The sequence below is a fragment of the Panthera leo genome, chromosome C2, assembly GCF_018350215.1.
Source record: "Panthera leo isolate Ple1 chromosome C2, P.leo_Ple1_pat1.1, whole genome shotgun sequence".
In the NCBI taxonomy this organism is placed as follows: Eukaryota; Metazoa; Chordata; class Mammalia; order Carnivora; family Felidae; genus Panthera; species Panthera leo.
In genome coordinates this window covers 94,775,145-94,797,118 of record NC_056687.1, presented here as the reverse complement: position 1 = coordinate 94,797,118, position 21,974 = coordinate 94,775,145, and the positions used below count along the sequence as shown (strand labels likewise).

The 21,974-nt window shown below is 44.4% G+C and overlaps 1 protein-coding gene across 8 annotated transcripts in view; it reads right to left on the bottom strand.

Moving 5' to 3' along the window:
* TNIK (TRAF2 and NCK interacting kinase) overlaps positions 1-21,974 on the bottom strand; it is a 442,546-nt gene that overhangs the window by 88,415 nt on the left and 332,157 nt on the right. For all 8 annotated transcript variants that reach the window (XM_042955223.1, XM_042955220.1, XM_042955221.1 and 5 more), the window contains 4 exons: positions 20,848-20,926; positions 12,710-12,885; positions 7,557-7,623; positions 3,683-3,887 (listed from right to left, as the gene is read on the bottom strand). In XM_042955223.1, the coding sequence (XP_042811157.1) occupies positions 3,683-3,887; positions 7,557-7,623; positions 12,710-12,885; positions 20,848-20,926 (527 nt within the window). The remainder of the gene's footprint in view (positions 1-3,682; positions 3,888-7,556; positions 7,624-12,709; positions 12,886-20,847; positions 20,927-21,974) is intronic.

The following is a 21,974-nucleotide window of genomic DNA, read 5'->3' as shown; positions in this document are numbered from 1 at the left end:
AACTGTGGGCTTTCACTGCCTCTACATAGTCCAAGCTCCTACTCAAGGCACCAGAAACACAAGTTGTCACCAAGGGCCAGGGCGGCAGACTTGGATGGGGATCCAGCAGGAGCAGGATGCAGGAGAGGAGCCCCTGGCAGCAGAGACAGATATTACTTAGGAGTTCAGAATTTACAGCCACCTCAGTAGTTAGTATTTCTTTTTCTTTGTGTTGAGGAATAGGTGCAAGATGAAGGATCAAAAGATAAAGCTGGTGTAATCTCTTAATGCCCTGTGGTCACAAGTGTTCCTGCTTCTGAGGAGAAGCCAGGGCTCATGTGCGTTGGTGCACAAAGCAAAGTGTCCTTGGGCACACTGTTGCCTTTGGTGCAAGCGGGGACTTGGAGGGTGTGTTCTGTGGGTACATGTGCCCCACTGAGTCTGAACTCTGACCTGCCTCCAATATAGAGGCTCCAGAAAGTGCCACACAAGAAGAGACATGAGGAGGCCTTGGCCATAGCTCTGACGGGGCACACCAGAGCCAGAACCCATTTTAAAGAAGAGCACCCACTGGCTGGGTGCAGCTTGTTTGCCTTTGCTCAAAAGTCCTTAGGTTCTCAGAGTAAAAGGCCACAGGACCATGGGCCAGAAAAATATGCCTGGCTAATCAGTGGAGAGGCAGAATTGATGCAGTGACAGCTCTTTGGCTCTGGAGTGCGATCTCCTGGGATTGAAACCTAGTTTTCCCCCCAAGCTGTGTGACCTGTAGCAAGTTATTAACCTCTCTGAAAAAAATATTTTTTAAGTTTATTTGCTTATTTTGAGAGAGACAGAGACAGCATGAATGGGGGAGGGGGAGGGGCACACAGAGAGAGAGAGAGAGAAACCCAAGCAGGCTCCGTGCTGTCTGCTTAGAGCCCAATGTGGGGCTCTAACTCACAGAATGTGAGATCATGACCTGAGCTGAAATTGAGAGTCGGATGCTCAACCAACTGAACCACCCAGGTGCCCCATAACCTCTCTGAAATTCAGCTGCATTATCTTCAGACTGGGGGTTATTGTGAGGATTAAATGAGACAATTCATGTAAAGTGCAGAACAGAGTACCTGTCATATGGTAAATGCTTTGGAAAGCGTTAGAAATCGTTATTTTAGCAACTTGATGAAAAAAAACGTTTAAAGCTCAGATAAATCATATCAGGTAAGAAGGGAAGAAAATACAGATAAAAACAAAACAAAATAACACAATGCATCCTCTGAAAAGACTTTGCATTAATTGAGAATCCAGGCTCAAGGGTCAAAAGTTGTTATGTTAAAATTAAAAAAAAAAAAAGGAAGAAAGTGCACATAAGTGTGTGTGTATGCACAGGCACATGGGCATTCTTGAGTATTTTAAATGTTTTATGGGAGGACAGTGGAGATTTTCTAGGGTTTACATGGTAAGTGTCTTTCACTTGAAATTAAATGTAACAAGTCATTAGGCAAGGAGCCCACTAACTAAGGCATATGGTCAAGGTTTCCAGGGTGTAATGCCTCAGTGAGGTGGTGCCCTTCAGAAATGCCCTTGGAAGGAATAAACCATAAGGAAGGGAGCAGGAGGTGGGACGTGGGGGCAGAGCCCAACAGGGTACTGCTTAGGTGAGGGGAGAGGTTTGGCCAGAGTCTACACGAGTAAACATGGGCTCCAGCCCACAGAGGCATTTGGTTCTCAGAACCGGCAGACTGGTGGATATGGCACAGCTCTGGATTGGGGGCTAGAATGAGAGGTCCTGACTGACCTAGCTGGGCTGAAGGTGACACCAGGTCTTAGCTGCAAGGGATTTCAATTCGTGCCCAGGAGAGTAACCAGAGGGGGTACAGCCACCTGCACAGCTATACTCTGCGCTTCGCTTCTGAGAGCTGCTTAATTAACACCCGCACCTCCCTTTCCCCTGCCTCTGCCTGCTCCTTCCAAGGTCTCCTTTCCATGGCACCACAGGGTCTCTGTCTACTACAGTGTCGTTTTTAGAATAGAAGGTGGTGAACTTCAAACTTCTCTTGCACGGAGCATTCTTCACACTGACAAGAAGACAGACTTATAAACTGAAATTGGAACGTGCTTCACTTGCCCACTGATGCTTGCAGAAGCCTGCAAGGTCCTATTGTGAGGGTCGCAGTTCAAGGCTTCAATGACTTACTTCGGGGCTCGTGTGGACATTGAGATCAGATCTCAATGGGTGTGAACACTGTGCACTTAGCGGCCCTGTGATATTGGGCCAATTATTTCAATCTCTTCCTGAATTTCAATTTCCTCTTGGTTAAATGGGGATTGTATGCATTCGGCACGAGAGGCAATGGATATACGCAAAGAGATAATGATAGTAGATGAGATCCTGGATATAAGCAAATAACCTCACCCAGGAGCTGGTGCACAGAAGTCACTTTATAATTGCAACTGTTGGGTATTATTGTGGCTGGTCTGTGTATGAACATTCCAGGGATATATGAGGTTGATAGGATTTTACTGCAAACTGAAACGGAGGCCCTCACCGATTTAAACCAGGGAGGCTGGACCTGGATGTGCCAATTAAAAAGCAATCTGCTCCTGGTGCCTGCAATCCACCAGCCTCGAACTGCCATGGCCACCTGACAGAGCAAGTGAATTGCTGTAAACCGTTAACGAGGAGCAAGACGGCGTTTGGGAAAACTGTAAAATTGCTGCCCCATTATCGTGCAGTCGGTCAACCTTTCATCTGCCATCAGACTTTTCCAACAGCTATGCTCTCAGTTTCCTAACTATCTAGAGGCTTTGATGTATCTCATAAAGGAAGGAGGCTTAACAAACTTCTGTAAGACCACAAGGGTGAGAGCCTCACCCAGGACAAGGCATGCAGGAAGGTGTGGCTGCTGGTATGGTTTTCCACACAGATGACAGCAATGCCTGCTGGTGAAGGCAAGTGTGGCCAGCAAGCTGGAGGACGGGTCCTGGATACTAAAGGTGTGCAAAAGGACTTGTGAAGTGCTTTCCACAGTGTCCAGAGGGGTGACGAAGGAGTATCTACAGGAGGACCCTGCGTTTCCATACCTGACATTTCACTTGCCTGCCTAGTCACTGCGGTCTACTTAACACCTATATTGTACCTCTCCATATTGACTCATTTATTCCTATATTAGTTCATTCATTCCATGAATACTCACGAGGCATCTACCATGTGCAAGGCCCTGTTCTAGGCGCTGGAGATACATGATGGAGAGATGCATCGGGGATGAAAGAGACAAAATCCCCTGTCCTCGGGAGCTCAGATTCCAGCGTAAGACGTGCAAAGGTACATAGAGAGTATGTGTGAAGGTGGTAAGAGCTATGTAAAAATAATAAAGCCGGGAAGGGCAACAGGACATGCTAGAGGGAGGGGGTGCAAATTTAAGTAAGGTGGTCAAGGAGGCTGCACTGAGGAGGTGATATCTAAGTCAGACTTGAAGAGGCTGAGGTCTTTAGCTGCTTTCCTGAAGTGACCACACCAAGGTCACTTCTCACCAAGGTCACGCCCTGGCCCCCTGCCAGGCAAGGGAAGTCCTTGACTGGTAACACCATTCAGGCCTCATCCTCCTTTGCAAGTTAAGGTGTGTGCTCCCAGCGGGCCATGGCCCCGCACAAGGATGGGACACTCAGGAAGCGACCCGGCCAAGAGGCGTGGGCTTCCACGGTCACCCAGGCAGGTGCTCACCTCCTCCAGCCGCCGCCGCTGCTCCTTCTGCTCCTCTATGCGCTTCTGGCGCTCGGCCAGCAGCTGCCTCTTGTGTTCCTCGTTCTCCCGCTGCTGCTGTTCCAGCTGCTGCCGCCGCAGGGCCTCCGAACGCTCCTTGTTGGCCAGCTGGAGCCTCAGGAAGTCCCGCCGCAGTGTGGACTCCCCTGGCAGGTTCAGAATGGAGCTGTGGGCAGGAGGGAGAGATTAGGATCCTGCGTGCGGCAAGGGTCATTATTACCCGGGTCCTGGGGAGGACAGCGGGCAAACAACTCCCCTGTATGTGGGGAAGGGAGCCACATGTGCCAGCGGGGGCTCTTAGACCCTCTGTTAATTACAGTACTCATCCCCAGGGAAACTGAGTCAAGGCTCAGCCTCCTTTTCAGTGTGACTACTGCATACGCGTTCTGTCTCCATCCCTAGATGGAGATGTCACCACCTCTCTCCAGCACTGTCCACACTGCTCCCTCACCCTTGTGACATGCAAAGATCTGCTTCTAAAGGTTTTAATGAGTGTGCAAGCCTTAGGCACTGGATCGGCTGGTTTTCATGTTTAAGAAAGGCACAAAAAAATCCAGCAAATGAAATGAACAACCGGGAGCAGCAGGGAACCTATTTTACTGAGTACATCACCCCCACCCCCCCACCTCCTCCGTGATTCCCTGCACCAAACCCCAGGAGGCAAAGGACAGGCTGCTCATGTGAAGACATGATGAGCCAGGGAGGGAGAACATTTGAGTCAAGGTCAACACAGAGTAGAATAGGAACCCAAGCCTGCCAAAGTCAGAGAGTTCAAGGCTTGTCTCGCTGCACCAGGATTAAAGAGAAGTGACATGGTTTGTTCTGGAGCAGATGGTGTAGACTTCAACCCAGCTCACTGATTCCTAGATTCTATTTAAGCACCATGGGCTTCAGTTTCCTCATCTGTAAAACGGTGGTTGTGCATCATGTGTATGTGTGTGTGTGTGCGCACGCACATGTAAGAAAGAAAAAGAGGATAGAAAACACCATAAAGCAACTCTCCCCACAGCCCTGGTCTAGGGCTGTCCTATTCACATCTAACTGCATGTGAACAACTCAAAGTTAGACTCTTTGGTTGCACACATCAGCCTAACAGGGAGGTGGGGAAGGCTCTTGTTTGTTCATGCAAATCTTTTCATCTTTCTGGCAACTTCCACTTGTGATAAACCCATTAAATAACTATTGACCCTTTCTAGGTAGCAGGCACTGTGATAGGTTCCAGTGGATACAGGAGTTGCTCAATGAATGTTCTCTCTAGTTATCTTGTTGTGGGGAAGAGAGACAGACAAATAATTAGATAAGATACAAATAACAATTTCACTTAGGAGCAGGGCTCTATATAAGACAAAAGATGTAATGGCTTAAGAGTGGCAATGGCAGGAGGCCGGGGCGAGAATTAAGGGTTCTGCTCAAGACGGGGGTGATCAGGGAAGAACTTTCTGAGAAGGTGCCAGATGAGCTAACACTCAAATGATGACGGGTTGGTCCCACAAAGAGGTAGGGGAAGAACCTTTCAGGCAGAAAGAAAAGTAAATGTAGAAGCCTGTGGCGGGAACAAGTGCGGCATCTTTGAGGAACCAAACTCCATGGGACTTCCCGGAGCACAGTGAAGGAGAAAGGTGGTCCAAGAGGAGGCCAGAGAGACTGGGCAGGCCCGGGAAGGCACATGGCATGGAAGCCAGTAATGGAAAGGTTATAGTCAGGGTAGTGACGTGATGGGATTTGTTGGCTGCTGAATGGACTTCTGTCTGCAGGGTGTGGGAGGGGAGGGCAAGCAGGGCCACCAGCTGGGCTGGCACTGCAGTGGCTCTGTGGGGGTGGGGCGGTGAGGATGGAGGCAGAGAAGCACTTGCTGGGAGAGCTGATGAAGCCTGTTGATGGATCTGGTGTGTGGAGTGAGCAATGCTTGCAGGTTTTGTCTGGCACCTGGACAGTGGTGGTGACGCAAACGGGAGCAGATTTGGTGGCAGTTGACGAGGGGATTATTTCGTTTTGGAGAGCGGTTAGCATGCCGCGTGACTGCCATCAATGCCAAAAAATGACATGAAAAGGCTTTGTTCATGATGTCCCACAGACGGTGCTTGGATTCTACTAACAAAACTCCTCTAAAACTTACACTTTTGTTTAGGACTCTAAACCAAACCCCAAGCAAGAGAACTTATCCACACAGGCCACAAGCTCCGTGCAAAAAGGCAGGACTCGGGGAGCCCGGCCTCACCATGCACACGAGGATGCACTGGTGTTGAGTCAATTGATGTTGAATCAATTAACTGATGTTGAATCAATGTCAGGCGATTTGTGCTGTAGTAGTAGCTCAGTCATAAACTTGGTGTGTGACCTGCTTGCCATCTTTGAGTTCTCACCTCATTTTTAAAATGAGATAACAACTGTCCCTTTCGGGTTTTCAGGATTTCACAAAGATTAATTACATGTGCCCATAAAACAGGCCTTGGAACATAATCTTCAGTGTGATATAATGACACGTTACAATTATAGAAGCGTTAAGGCATGGCTAGGTCACCCTGCTAAGTGACTCAGTTTAGCAAGTACTAGTTAAAATGTGGCTTCTCAGTTCTCTAGAGAGTGATCAGAAGGGCTGACATGACATCTGGGTGAGCTTTGGAAAAATAAAAAATAGTGCACAACCTCTCTGAATGCAGGGCATTTGGTCCTTTGCCTTTGATCGTCACTACTTGACAGACATTATCTCTATGTAGCTAAACTGGGGGAGGCCCATGTAAAGTATCAGATAGAAGGAAAAACTTTCCTTCAGTCTCTGACCTTTAAAATTCCTGTAGCAGGTGAAGAGAAAAACTGGATGGCCCTGTAAGTCCCTCCTTCTTCCTGTAGTTCAGCAATAATCCAGCTTGGGAGATCCGAGTTAACTCAAAAAAAGAAGCCACTGGTTCATTCTAACAGCAGTGGCTGAGTTGGCCTCTTTCCTGGTCAGGTAGCTCCGCCCCAGCAGTATGGCAATTATGCCTCCCAGATCATTGGAGTCCTCTCCTTGGATGGCTAGAGGATGGAGCCCCATATACCCCACTGAGCTTTCTTCTTTTGCATTTTCCCCGATAAATCTCACTTCCCACCACCATGGTGTGTGTGCCTGTCCCCCTCAACTCACCAAACTGCTGCCAGCTGAATTGTCTCAAGGAACAGAAATCCCAGCAATGTGAGTACACTAACCTTAATCATTCATAAACACACTGGAAGAAAGTCAGAATCAATGTCAAGTGAAATTCAAAACGCAGGGATGGTAATGATAAAAGCAGCATTGGTTCTGGGATCCAACATGTGACAACTGAGGTGGGCATGAATGTTTCTATGTAGGGTTCCCCTCTCGAGCATGATTCAATTTCCTGGAAATCATTTCCTCTCAGATTAGACTGTGGTGAAAATACCAAGACATGTGACCAGGACAGTGGCTGCCCAAATGGGCTTCTTAAAGAAAGGTATGATGTAATGAAGTGAATAATTCAAGTCCCAAAATACCACTGAGGTCTCCTGAAAGTCACAGTTTTAGATACCTTGAGTCTTGTATTACCCAGATAATTGCCTCCTACCCATTCTACACATTACATACGTGAGGAAACAAGGTCTTAGAATAGAGACCATAAATCTTAGGGGACAAGATAAAGAATACGCTGATTTCCACATTTTTGTAAGAGTCTGCCTGGGGAAATTTTCCCAAATTAATGAGTATGTTCATGGGCAATAAATTAAATGAGACCACCTTGCTGGATTCTTAAAAATGAACCTATAAATCAAAACGAAGCACGTTTCACACAAGCACAACTCAGAATGTGAAAGTAACACTTAGCTTTTGCTCTCCTACCTGGGCTCTCCTGAGTCATTCTCCTCCTCTTCTTCCTCACTTCCGCTGTACTCATACTCTGTCTCATCTAAAGAGAGACTCACAGAATGTTAGTGCACAAAAAGATGCAGTGGCTCGGTCAATCCCCCCCCTCCCCCCGCCCCCGACCCTTGTTTTATATATAAGTAATCTGAGGCCCAAAGAGCTGTCATTAATGCTGACCCGGGACAGGCTCCAGGCCTCCTGACTTGTGATTTAATAGTTCCCATCAGCTGGATTCAAGTGCATGGAATTAACATTCAAAACTGTCCCAGCTGACTCTAGATACCTGTCCCTAATGGCTAGTGTTCACATGAAAGTCAAGACAAGGAACTGAAAAATAACTTTTCAGTTTGTGTTAATTCCCCATTATGGGACCACCTAAACCAACTTTTATTGGCCCAGTATTAACTTATTAATCATTTTTTTAAGTAGGAGTTTTATTATGACTTACATGGACCCACAAACTGTCTTTAGATATGTTGATAAACACCAGAAAGAAACTTGACAATGTGTGCTATTAAAAATATAGAGTTGGGGTGCCTGGATGACTCAGTCAGTTGAGCATCTGACTCTTGATTTCAGCTCTGGTCATGATCCCAGGGTTGTGGGACCAAGCCCCTTTCTCCCTCTGTCCCTCTCCTGCTCACACACACGTGTGTGCGTGTTCTCTTTCTCTCTCTCTCTCTCTCTCTCTCAAAAAAAAAGACATAAATGGACCACTGGGGACATTCATTCAATTGCCCATTGGGGACATCCATTTAATTCAGTAATATGTTAAGCAAGTTAATATGTAATAATAAATACGATTGAGTCTGCTTTGGAGGAGATCAGAATCTAATGGGCAAGATGGACAAGTAGGTAATCAGATCCTCCATGATTATGAAGAAATTAATCTTTATTGGGTATCTCCCATGCCAGTCACCCTGCTAGATACTTTACCTATGTTCTTTCATTTATTTTGCGTAACAGTACTTTAACACACTTTCAAGTGAAGACACTATCACAAGAGGTTAAGTGACCGAACCAATGACTTATTAATAAAAGGTCAGTCAATCTGGGATTTGAATTTAGAATTCAATCCAGAACTTTTCCAACTTTGAAACTAGTATTCTTTCCAACATATTATATGCTAAAGAGAAGTGCATAAAAAGAGCAATGAGATATCAGAGAAAGAAGCAAAGCCCATCAGTAATAATGAGGGAGAGGAGGGCAGCAAAGCTTTTGAGGAGGAAATGAGCTGCGCGTTGTAATTGTTGGTGGCCCCCTTCCAGGCAGATGGCAGCTGAAAGTGGTGGGAAAAGGACATTCCAAGCAACATAACCACGTGGGTAAGGGTGACAGTATTAAAGGGCATGACATGTTCACAATGAGTTGTTGGTGGCTAGATGTTGGGCGTGAGAAAAGCAGACAGAATGAGTAAGGCCAGCAGGTCTGATATGACTTTCTGATCCTTATATAAAAGTCCTTGCTGAAGACTTTTCTGCGGGGTTTGGGGTATCTTGGAAGAGCTTTTACTTTTAAGCAAGGCAGGGCGTCACATTACTGTTATCTTTTCATAGCTGTGGATTAGTAATTATAACTTTGAAGGTATTTGTGTACCCCTAAAAAGGAACTAAAACTGCAATTTGGTTGGGCTACCACCAGGAGGCAGCACACATGAAAAGAACTAAACCCTTTGCCTTCCATACTCTTCAGCCATTAAAGGGCTAATGAAAAGGAGCCAAAAGCATGATGATGTCAAGTGCATTTTTTTAAAATCACAAGTTAGTTTCAAATATTTAGATATGTATGAAGTTTTCAGACTACTTATTTTTGAGTATTATGCCACCAAAATGTAAAGGACTTCCATAAAGTGTTTCAATATTCCACACTGAAAGTGTACTTTTCCAAATTTACCTGAAATAAATCAATGGAAGAAGAGTAGGAAGTAAACTGCAGAAATTTTATCTAGAGAAGGAAATTCTAGCAAGGAAAAGAAACACACAATTAATCCAATTATTTCTACTCTCTATGGGAAAACCTGCATTTGTCAGGCCCTTCAACTGTAATACTTCACCAAAATCTGGTCTTATTGTTTTTATATTACTGGCATAAATTAGCATATGTCAACATATCTTAAGGAAAAAATAATATTGGCTTAAAAAAATCATAAATCAATTCTCATAAACTTGTTTGATTGTACCAAAAGCTGGTCTTAGAGCCACTAAGAGAGTATGAAAGTATTACAGGAAGCAAATGAAGTAATTTGATGAAACTGAGCAAATGGAATGAGACCTCATTTGATCAATACTCCTTCTGGGGAGCAGACAAAAATGAAGGCTTCTGATGGCTTTGAGCCTAAACAGAATTAGCTTTCTTAAATTACTATGTAACTGTGGAGCATACCTCCTACCAGGAATCTTACTCTTCTACTCTGCAGAGAAGGAACACATTAAAAATAGTCTTATTTGGGGGCACCTGGCTGGCTCAGTTGGTTAAGTGTCCAACTCCTGATTTTTGCTCAGGTCATGATCCCAGGATTGTGGGATCAAGCCCCTCATCGGGCTCTATGTTGAGCAAGGAGCCTGCATGAGATTCTCTCTCTCTCCCTCTGTCCCACTGTCCCTCTCCTCCCTTTTCTAAAATAAAAAAAATAGTCTTATTTTCATAGAATGGGGTGTTTCGAGTCACATTTTAGAGTTTGTGCCCTCCAAATGTGAAAGCAACCCAAGGCACAAGCTTTACCCATTCTACTCACAGGTCAAAGGCAAAGAGGTCATGAGTTCTCAGGAAGTGATTCTGAATAGTACTGAAAAATTATAGGTCAAAAAAGAACTGTCTATATGAGAATAGCTAATATTTATTAAGTATGACTATATGCTAGACATTGTATTAAATATTTCAATGCATTATCTCACTTAATCTTTGTAACAATGCCAGGCAATACTAATTACTATTATATCCCCTCTCCTATTTTAAAGATGAGAAAACTGGGATGAAGTTCACATAACTCTTCAGGGGGTCAGAATTTGTTGGAGAGCTAGAATTTGAACTAGTCTGAGTCTGGAAAAGACAGGCCCATAGAAAAATAAATTTCCCTCTTAGAGAAATTGGCCTTTAATGGTTGCATGTCTGACACACCTCTCTAAAATGTCCCCATTACAATTTTAACTCCCTGGAGTGGGAGACCACTATTAATAAACAGCAGTTGAAAAATCAGTCCTGGAGCTTTTTGACCTTGACTTACCTATTTCTCTCATGCCTGGTTCCTCCAGCTTGGGCTGCCCTCCCAGCCCCTTGGGTTCTGACAAACACCCCATCCCCTTCCACCCACTCACAACTGGAGATGAGCCTCCTTTTTTATTGTTTTGTTTTGCTCGGAATTTTTATTTATTTATTTTTCAGTGCTATAATAATTTTGTATTCAATCAAAATTGGCAATGAAGCTTTATTTCCTATTCAGCACTTCAAGTGAAAATAGTTTGATCCTCAAACATTCAGCAATGTATCTTTGTTTTATTTATTTATTTATTTATTTATTTATTTATTAAATTTTTTAACGTTTATTTATTTTTGGGACAGAGAGAGACAGAGCATGAACGGGGGAGGGGCAGAGAGAGAGGGAGACACAGAATCAGAAGCAGGCTCCAGGCTCTGAGCCATCAGCCCAGAGCCCGACGCGGGGCTCGAACTCGCGGACCGTGAGATCGTGACCTGAGCTGAAGTTGGACGCTTAACCTACCGAGCAACCCAGGCGCCCCATTGTATCTTTGTTTTAAATCGAAGGATAGTTGACATACAATATTTCATTAGTTTCAGGTGATGGGCCTCCTTTTTGGCTTTGCCTCATAACCTCCTACTCTGGAGTCTAACCTGATCGCACATTTCCCTGACTCCCTGAGGCCAGCAGCCAAGAAGGAAGCCTTCCCTTGAGCCTTCACTGAGGATTTCCCCTCCTGCCTCAGCCCCCTGCTGCTCCTACCTCTACGGTCTTGACTCCTGCAATGCTTACCACCCACCCCACACACCTGCTTGCACCTCGCCACATTACAGATGGTAGCTGCAGAGGCAAAGAAGGGAAATTCAAATAAAAGGAGAGCACACTCTGTCCTGTGGGGCCCACCACCCTCCAATGCTCCACCTGGCTTGGAAGAACAGAGGAGAATGGTGTTGAGGACAGAAAAGAGGAAAATCATGTCGCCAGTTGTGTCCCACTGTCGGTGCCTGGTCTTCCCCTTTACTCTCCATGGCTGCACGCTCAGGGCTCACCTTACCAGCCCTATACTGCCTCCTCACCGTCAGCCCTCCCCTTTTCTCCACTGACCCTCCTGCCTCCACTCGGGGAGGACTCACTCTGTCTGTCCTCTGGATCTTTCCCTTTCCTCCCCATACCTCAACCTTCCCCAACTCCCCATCCAACCAGGCACAAAGCTTGCCCCAGACCACGTGAATTTTCTGCTTAGTCAGGATGCTAGTTAAGGAAGTCCGAGTCTCTATTTGAACAACCAGGATACGGCCCCAGGACCCCAAGTTTGAACTCATGTTCTTTCCATCGATGCCATGAAAAGATAGTGTGGTAGAACAGCCAGAGCCATAAGAGATAAGAGTTTTTCAATCTATAAAATAAAGAAGTACATTAAATGATCCTCCAGCTCAAAATTCAATGTTCCAAATAGCAAGTCTGGCATCTCTGTGACTATAAGAAAATTCATTCTGACTTCTGAGCTAAATTCTAAATGAGCCTCAGAGCACAAAAACTTAAATGCTGAAGAGTGCCAGTATACAAAAATGTCAACCAAATGATTTTTTTTTTAGGTTGTCTTCTGTAGATTTTTAGCCTTCAAAACATGAATATTCATTTGAACTAAGAAAATCACTTGTCATATTAAACCACTTCATAGTATTACTCAACATGTCTCTTTGTTAGTGCCTGGAAGAGGTAATATTCCTTACAGTTCTATCCTTTCATGAAGATTCCATTTCACAGGCTCAATCCATTGATGCCTACAGGCTATGAGCTCAGAGGCAGGCCTTCACACTAAAGAATAATGCAGGTCCATCTGAAACCCCCATGGTCACCTCCAAATATATCAAGAGCCCATGACTCGCTCCGTCTTTTGTTTCCTTTGCTGAAATACAAATGTGCTTCTAACCTTTTTCTCCTCGCTTTTTCTTTGTTCTGTCAATATGGTCCTTGAGTTGAATGCGGACCTGTCGTTCATTAGGTTGGTCTCGTATAAATGGATGCTTCATCAATTGTTCTGTTGCTGGTCGCTGGCTGTGATTCTTTACCAAGCAGCTCTCAATAAATGACTGGAATTTTTTTGACCTGCCAAACAAAAGAGATGAACCCACAGATAAAAAGACCATCCAAAGAAAAAGCAAAATTCTATTTCTCCAAAATGCTAGAATAAAAAAAAAAGAAGAGAATAGGTTCAATTAGCCAACATAGGAATCAACCAATCACAAAGTACGTCTAGACCTTTATTAGGCACATGGGATTCAAAGACATCATCACCATCAACACACAGTTCAGGCAATGTATGGGAGTTACGTGCATAAAAGCATTTTTGCACAGTTTGTATGTAATATCACACAAGAGACCAAAAGGAATGAGAGAAGAGAAAGACCTTGGTGAAAAGTGTATCTGGAAGGTCTATTGTAATGAGGGAACAAGAGCTGAGACTTAGAGAATGAATAGGAAACCGGGGTGCCTGGGTGGCTCATTCAGTTGAGCATCTGACTTTGGCTCAGGTTATGATCTCACAGTTAGTGGGTTCGAGTCCCATGTCGGGCTCTGCGCTGACAGCTCAGAGCCTGGAACATGCTTTAGATTCTGTGTCTCCCTCTCTCTCTGTCCCTCCCCCACTCAAGCTCTCTTTCTCTCTCTCTCTCAAAAATAACTAAACATTAAAAAAAAGAATGAAGAGGAAGTCACTTTCAGGAGAGAGTTCAGGGAGGCAAGAAATAGTGAAAAACCAAGGACTGGGCTGAGCACACTATATGTCAGGGGAACTGAGATGAGTTGTCTAAATGATGCAGAAAATGCAAGCTGGGAGGAGGACATAAAATCAAGCTTGTATAGATAAAAAGGAGTACATTTGTAGAAATGAGAAAGATTCTTATGTGGTAAAGTGAGCTTGGTTAGGCAAATTTTTTTAAATGGTAATTTCAAAATTACTTTTGAACTTTGCTCTCCAATTAATAAGAACAGGATTTATGTGTATGTTTGCTATCAACCCAAGGACTTGCAAACTTAGGAACTAAGTTCATATCCAGAAACGAATTTACCTCCCACTAGACAGGCACTGTTTCCTCAAAGATAAACCCCGTGCCTCACACAGGGGAGGGGACAACTGGTGAAAGATAATATACCAAGGAATAGGGCAGCAAGTCCACAATGTGGGAGAAATTAACAGTGGACTTCAGCTATGATTCATGAGTTGGGCATGTATGTTCTTGCTGCATTCCAAGAAATTGTCCAGCCTCATAAATAATTATTTCACAACTATATAGCATGACTTTCTGATGTGCTACATTGGCCTCTTGGCACATGATGGGCAGAGACCTTAGTGGAACTCTGGTCACCCTCTTTGTGGCCCCCACCCTGCTCAGAGCAGGTGGGAATCCATTTTGTGCTCTCCGTCGCCCTCCTGTGGAGTGCTGTGGAATAACAGGAGCGGATCCCAGGAGCAAGCTTTCCTGTCTCCCAGCGGACCTTACACACAGAATTCAGGCTTGAAAGCTGTCTTCACCACACAGAACACAATGGTGAACATGTTATTCAAGATCCAAACACAAGAGGGCACTGGCATATGCACCACTCTGCATTTCTGCCTAGGTCAAAGCAGTTTCTCGTTCCATTGTTTTTGAAGGACTGCATTATTAATATTTTTTTCTCCCTACATTTCTAAGCTAAGTTCATGCTTTTACATTATTTTACATAGAAGCATATGTACCCTGCTATGTTTGGGGTCACCGCAGGATCAATCGGGATCGGCCACCCCGTGGCCTGTGGAAAATGGTGACAACAGCGTGGATACTCTATGTACCTCCTTGTATGTCCTTCAGCCTGTAGCCCTGCTTCCTCCACACTGTTGTTCTCCAAGACCACTGGTGTGCTGTTGGTATCCTGAGCACACTTACCTGCCCTCACATGTCTGATGAATGAATGAATGCAGGAATGGTTATCACTTGTAAGTTCCGGACAAATGCTGTAAAATGGCTACCATCAAATCTGTGCTTGTGAGGCACAGAGAGGGAGGTTTGGAGAGGAAATAGTATTGAATATGCTTTCTTTTTCAGGTCCATGAGACAAATCTGTAGAGGCACAATTGTGATATCATCTAAGGAGAGACTTTGCAAAAAACAAAACAAAACAAAACAAAACAAAACAAAACAAAACAAGACAAAACCATCATGGGATAATGGACTGTCCCAAGGAATAAATAGAAGAGAATGAGATTGACCTGTATAAAGAGATAGACAAATTCCACATGGCGCTTTTCTAGGTAGAAAATCAGTATTAAAAACATGAAAACAAAAACAAATTAAGACGGGGAGCTGTTAAATATTCATGATAAATGCAAATGAAAGCTGTTTTTTCTGCTTGCAACTAGAAGGAAGTGCTTTTTATAAAGTGCTCAGCTATTAATTAGAGGGTGATAAATAAAGAAATCACACCCAGTTTAAAAATGAGATGCAGACTCGATAAACTGTATGTTCCATTCCCCAGTACTGACACCCAAAAAAAGTCGGTGGCATCTCTAGGGTAAGAGAGTGTTCAAAGAGTTCCGCGGAAGCAGCTGGGGCTCACAGGCCACTTTCCAGGATCTCTTCCGGTGGGAAGGAACCTTCAGGAGAATAACCTTGAGCCCAAAGATTGGGCCAAGATGTGTAGAACCGCAACCCTGGCAATGTATCTGACGTCTTCTTCAAATGGAACAGTTTGAAGACAAAATAATGCTTACTTAAAATAAATCTTCAAAGGAAAGATTCATTGTCTCTTATTTAAGTTAGTGTGACCAAAGAATCAATATGCTTAATTACACATTTAATTAAAAGTAAAAACCCTTCCCTATGTTGAACACCACTTGACTGTTTGCTGAGTGGTCTAATGGGTTTAAAGTACATTTATATAACTTTATTGTTTGAATCTCTGCTGCCGGTAATTTAGTTCTGTCTATTAAAAAAAATGCCCGAGATTAGTAATACTAATTTCCCCAGGGGTGGCCTGGAGAGATAAATGTTAATGTTTGGTGCTTACAGTCTGAGGCCCTGGTTCTAATACCAGCATCACCAAACACTTTATCTTCCCAGATTTTTTCTGTTTATATATTCAATTGTGTTAGAGGAATTAAAAACGCCTGAAAGATTATTACATTAATCACTGTAACCAGTCAGGCTGAAGTTTCTGATAATTGCAGGACTCCCTAAATGCAATTTGAGCTTTAGAATTTGCATTTTCCCAGAACTACCCTTTCTCTCTAATTTGGGCTCCATCGCTTACTAACTGTGAGACTTTGGGCAGATTATTTAATGTCTCTGTGCCTCAGTTGCCCTGGCTGCAAACGGTGGGATCGTTAGAATTGATCTCAAATGACTGTTGTGATGATCCGATGAATTGCTTCATATAAAATACTTAGCACGGTGTCTGACATGTCATAAACGCCGTATGTATGTTTGCTGTTATTGTTACTGCTATTACTTTCATTGTGTTTTCAACGTCCTGCCACCTTTGAACATCACCAGGCTTAACCAACAGCAGTATCTGCCCTCAGAGCTGGGGGCAGAAACAGAAGTGGAACTGAATAGGTCAGTGTTCTTAAAGGGAATTAATTTCACATATATTTGGATTAGATATGCTCACAGAGTCAACGAGACCACTCTCTCCAAGGAGACTGTGCAAAAAAGGTTAATTGTAAAAGCTGTGGAACAATTTTTGTTTTGATTTCAATGAAGCCTGAAGTCATATTGTCTACTAGCAAATTCAGTTAATTTGAAGTATTTTCTGATATTTGCTTTCTATTATGATTTTATTTAGAACACACATACACAAATAACTTTGTCAGTTCTTAAAGAACAAAAATGCCTGACAATCCACCAAGAATCAGAGCTGTTGTTTCATAAAATAACAGTAGTGACTGTAAGGGGTTCAGGGCTGTGGCTCCAGCAATGAAACCTCTGGGACTCTGGATAAGCCAGTTAACATCACCAGGCCTCTAGTCTTCATCTGGGGCACAAATGGGCCGGACCAAGGAACCTCATGTCTCTCCCCAGTGATAAGCAGTTACGATTTTCCTAATGATCTCAATGAAACACTTCTTTGCCTGTGTGCAATCTTTGCATTTGAAGAGCAAGGAAAAAGAAAAAGACCAGTTGTCTGTTACAGGAATGAAATCATCCCCATCTTTCTCCAGAAACTCCTGCAGGAAACTGCAGCACTGAGTAGGGCAGGGGAGCTGGCCTGAGCACGGTGGGAAGATAAGGGAGGAGGAAATGTGTTGAAGGAGATGGTTCACCCACGTGGGTGGAATCTGACCACGTACAGAGATGGGAGGAAATGGGAGTCCCAACTTATTACGCGTTTGCTGGTGGTGACATGGAGACAGCGGCCGAGAGATGCCTGGTGTCCTCTAATTCAGCTGAGGTTATAATCCTCCCTGAGATCTAATTATCGAATGGCTGGACTGGAGCCCTGACTGCATGACCTCCTTGCCAAGGAGGCCTCTCCTCATCTCACTGACATGGGAGGGAAGGGCCGGGTTCTAGCAAGTGGACTGCTCTCCTTTACCCCACAATGGAAGGGGCAAAGAACCCTGCTACTGCCCTTCTTTCCCTAATATTAAGGCACAGGAAAAAAACTGTTCAACTAAGAGACCAGTATCTCATTCTCTATTACTCTAAGCTGGAACTTCAGAGGCCAGATGGTGCAGGTGGGAGAATGGGGGTTACAAACTTAGAAAATTAGAAGACTGTACAGCCTTGCACAAGGCTCATAACCTACCCAAGCCATAGTGTTACAGCAAGAGAAGGATGACTCAGAGCATCTGCCTGGCAGGGTTGTGGGTAAAATTAAATTTATAGAGACCTTAAATTTACATACACACACACACACACACACACACACACAAATTACTGAGTCTACAGCATGCATATATGCCTTATATGTCCTGTATGTTGTAGATTCAGCAAGTTAGGTGGAAATGACCCTCAACTGAATGCATATAATAAAGAGTTTATGGTCCATCTCTACCACAATGGCACCCCCACACCCACTTTGGTAGTATTTTGATATACACGCTGCGAACGGTGCACTTCATCTGATAATTCATTAGGCAGAGAATAAAAGAACATTTTGGAGTTTTGTTTTTTTTGACGGGTGGGGAGAGGGATCCTCTCCCTTGAAATATAAAAGGAAAATAAATAAAGTTTTCACTTCCTCCCAAGCACTAGGGTGTGTTAAAACCCTAACTGATTTGAAATATTTTTTAAATGTTTATTTATTTTTTTGAGAGAGAGAGACAGAGTGCCAGTGGGGGAGGGTCAGAAAGAAAGGGAGACATGGAACCCAAAGTAGGCTCCAAGCTCTGAGATGTCAGCACAGAGCGCGATGTGGGGCTCCAACTCACAAACTGTGAGATCATGAGCTGAGCCGAAGTTGGACGCTTAACCGACTGAGCCACCCAGGTACCCCATTTTTTCTCTTTTAATTCCTAACTTATTTCAAATCACTTTGGACCTGGTCATTCAGGAAAGTACTCTGCAGTGCTCAATATTCTCACTTAAAAACTAGAATTCTGTGCAGAGAGCTGGAAGGCACACTCCACGTCCCGTGGCGGGGGGCTGCATTACCATCTTATAAAGGCCGGGTTCTGAGTGAGAAAGAGCACCTGAGCAGGGCCTTTGTTTCCCCACTCACTCTCAGATAGCCACGTCGTTTCCCCCTCCCCTCTCTAACAGTGTGGGTCTCGAGCTCCTGACTGGCTTTCCTTTGGAGTCAGGGAGGGTGTGGAGGGAGGCTGGGCAAGATGGAGGCCTGACCTCCTCACTGTCCCTGGACTGTCCCTGTTCCCTGCAGCACCATCAGATATAGCTCCTGTTGTCAAAGGTTTGACTCAGAAAAGTCAGCCTGTATTTTCCTCAAAGTCTGTATTTCTCAAACAAGGCCAATACAGAGTTGAACTTTTTGGAGCAGGGGCAAAGAAAATTAAAACTGTAGGGCAGAGGCTGTTTACTCGCTTCTCTAGCAAGCCAGAAAGGTCAGACAGAGGGCAGTGCGAGCTCCGTATAAGAGGAAAACAGGACAAGTATGGTGGCCAAGTGACCCCCACTTCTTAGTCGGGGAGAGGTGGTGATGGGCAGAAAAGACCACCTGGTGTCACACCTTTGCACAAAAGGCCGGAAACCTAAAGGTAAAGCTCAATCTCCAGATTTTTCAAAGTTGGCAATTAATACAAATGTTCCTGAAACACGGTGTGTGGCCACGCTGTGTTGAGCACACATAACACATGTGTGGATGGCCAGTTTGACTCCTGTGGGTGGAACTCTGGAAACGTCTGTCCAGCAGCAGTTCTGGGAGAGGGAAGGGGAGGAGGGAACAGGCAAGTGAAGTCTGCCCTTTACAGTGTGTGTGTGTTGGGGGGAGGAGGAGAGGGAGGCCTGGCACCAAGGACAAGCAGAAAGCGAGCAGAGGGCTTTGTAGTGCTACTGATGCTTCCAGAGATGGAACTGAGCTGACTGCTCTCCCGAGGAAGTCTGTTCCGGGGAGAAGGGAGGAAGCAGGGCTTCCGGGCCCCACTGATCATGTGCCATACAGGTACCCAATGGAAGGCTGTTGCTGGGGAGAGAATGGCTATCACACAGCGACCCTCCAGAGTGAGAACGAGGAACAGGGGTTGCTCTGCCCCTTGTTGCCAATAGCAACTCTGATGCTCTGTTCTTCTTCTGCAACTCGGGGCTGCCGGCCCCTTCTGGCTGTTTTCCTCTCTTCTCTGGGCAGTATGCCTTTCCCTTGTCACACCAGGGTTGCTATGTCATTACTAGGTGGCTGGTATTAATTAAACTGCTCTCTGTATAGCAGAGGAAAGCTGTGAGTGGGTAAGGGAGGAATATGAGGGTCCCCGTGAAGGGTGATCATGAAGTACTGTGAAAAGGGACAGAGAGGTCTTGAACCTTCATGTTCTAAGTGCCCAGAACGTGCCTCTAGAAAAAGATAGGAGATCACACGTAGCCCAGGAATTGATCCCAGGGCAAGGGTGTATCAAGATCCACCATACATACAGGGGAAAGAAAGGACCAACGGATTCTTGTTATGCAATAATAAGATACAAAGACCCTGATGTAAGTAGGCAAAAAAGTCAAAAGTCCAACATCTGGCCTAACCTGCAGAACTGTGTGTCTCAAACTTGAGTCAACTGTATACTATCAGCACAATTTTTAGCCATATTCCTACACCGCCCATACTAGTATCCACTCGGTATTCTTTAAAAAATTTTTTTTTAACGTTTTATTTATTTTTGAGACAGAGAGAGACAGAGCATGAATGGAGGAGGGGCAGAGGGAGAGGGAGACACAGAATCGGAAGCAGGCTCCAGGCTCTGAGCCATCAGCCCAGAGCCCGACGCGGGGCTCGAACTCACGGACTGCGAGATCGCGACCTGAGCTGAAGTCGGCCGCTTAAACGACTGAGCCACCCAGGCGCCCCTCGGTATTCTTCTTTAAATTAGGCCAAGTTTTTAAGTGAATCAGTTTATTAAACGGGAAGGTTGTACCACCACCCAACTTAAGAAGCCAATATCACTTGCCATAAAGAGAAAGCAGTGGTAAAAGCAAAACTTACAAATATTTATGCACAGACCAATAAAATCATCTTTGACACTGCCAAGTATGTGTGTGTACTTACAGAACTGCCATCTTAAGGAATAGAAGAAAAGTCGGCCCTCCGAACCAGCTGACTCTCGGAACTATCCCCCTCTCTGATAAGATGTTTTGTGCAGCCAGGAAGGATACTTCTTGAGGTAATAAATCAAAGGGCTTTCATGTTATTTCTGGGGCTCCACTACTCACTTTAGGTAACAGTTCCTTACCTGGAAGGTGTGGTGATAAAGACTTGTGCAAACAGTAGGTACTTAATAGGTGCCTTAAGAGGAGTGATAGTATATGGAAAAGCACTCACTAAGTCTTGGTTTATGTTAGTCTACTCATGGAGCCGGACCTACGGATTTGAGCTCATCCAACAGAGCATCACAGGAAACCCTTCAATCTGCAAAACACTGAAGACCAAACTCACCACTTCTTAGACTTCAGGCGAGGTGCTGGGTTCCGGGGAATGAGGAAGAGGGCTCTCATGGGGTGCATGTCACAGAGAGCTGCAAGAGACCAAAACAAAGGGCAATTCAGGTTAGGAGGCCAAATACAGGCCAAGCCCACCCTAGCTGTGCAGCTCATGCTACCGAGTGGCTCCCAGTCGCACATGCCACGTGAGCAGAGTCAGAGGACTACAAAGCTTCTGTCTGTGAAGCACTTAAAAGAGCTGGTGTCTCATAAAATACGCACCTCAACTAGACATTGTTAACATTTCTACTTGTACTTCGTATTTAAGAAAAGTACATTACAGGGCCAAAACCTCTGCTTTGCTATCGGGATAGCCATCGGAGATTCAAAGTAGACAACATCAAGATAACAACTACAATGGAGATGGTAGGTTGTTTTTAATTTGTAAAAGCCTAAGTCATAAAATGAAAGATGAATGGTCTATTTCTTATATACCAAAGGCCCATACAAACGCAATGCTATGTACATAGATTTTTAGAGTAAAAAGCACTAGGCCAGAACACCTTTCTGTCTGTATTTCTAAATAACCTGATGGCTTTTCGGGTTTTATGATATGCTTATCGTTTGTTTGTTTGTTTGTTTGTTCATTTGTTTGTTCGCTGGCCCCAGAAAGAACAGAGAGATCAAGGCAAAGAGGGTCTGGTAGAAAAGTCATTAAAATATCTCAACTTGGAAACATGGCATTATGGTTTATAGAGAAAGGACTCATGTGTCCTTATTTTAATCAAAATATTTCACAGGTCTATTTTTCAAACATCAGGGGGTATCCTTTCCTTTGTGCCCAGAATATGAATATATTTTCTCTAAAAGCTAAAGGATTCTGTGGGTAGAAGTTTATTTTCAGCCCCCTCTACTACTCATCAAGAATGACAATATGGTTTTCAGACTGCAATATACTATTCTTCTGATTCATAAATGCCTATTAGCATTGTGAATGAAGGGAATTTTGTCATCAAACAATCCAAATCAATCACGCTTACAGATGAATCCTACCAACTCTAGAGTGAGAAATCAGACTATGATAACGTGAAGATAAAAAGTCATATAAACAAAATGACCTGCCATGCACAGATGGGGCCTGTT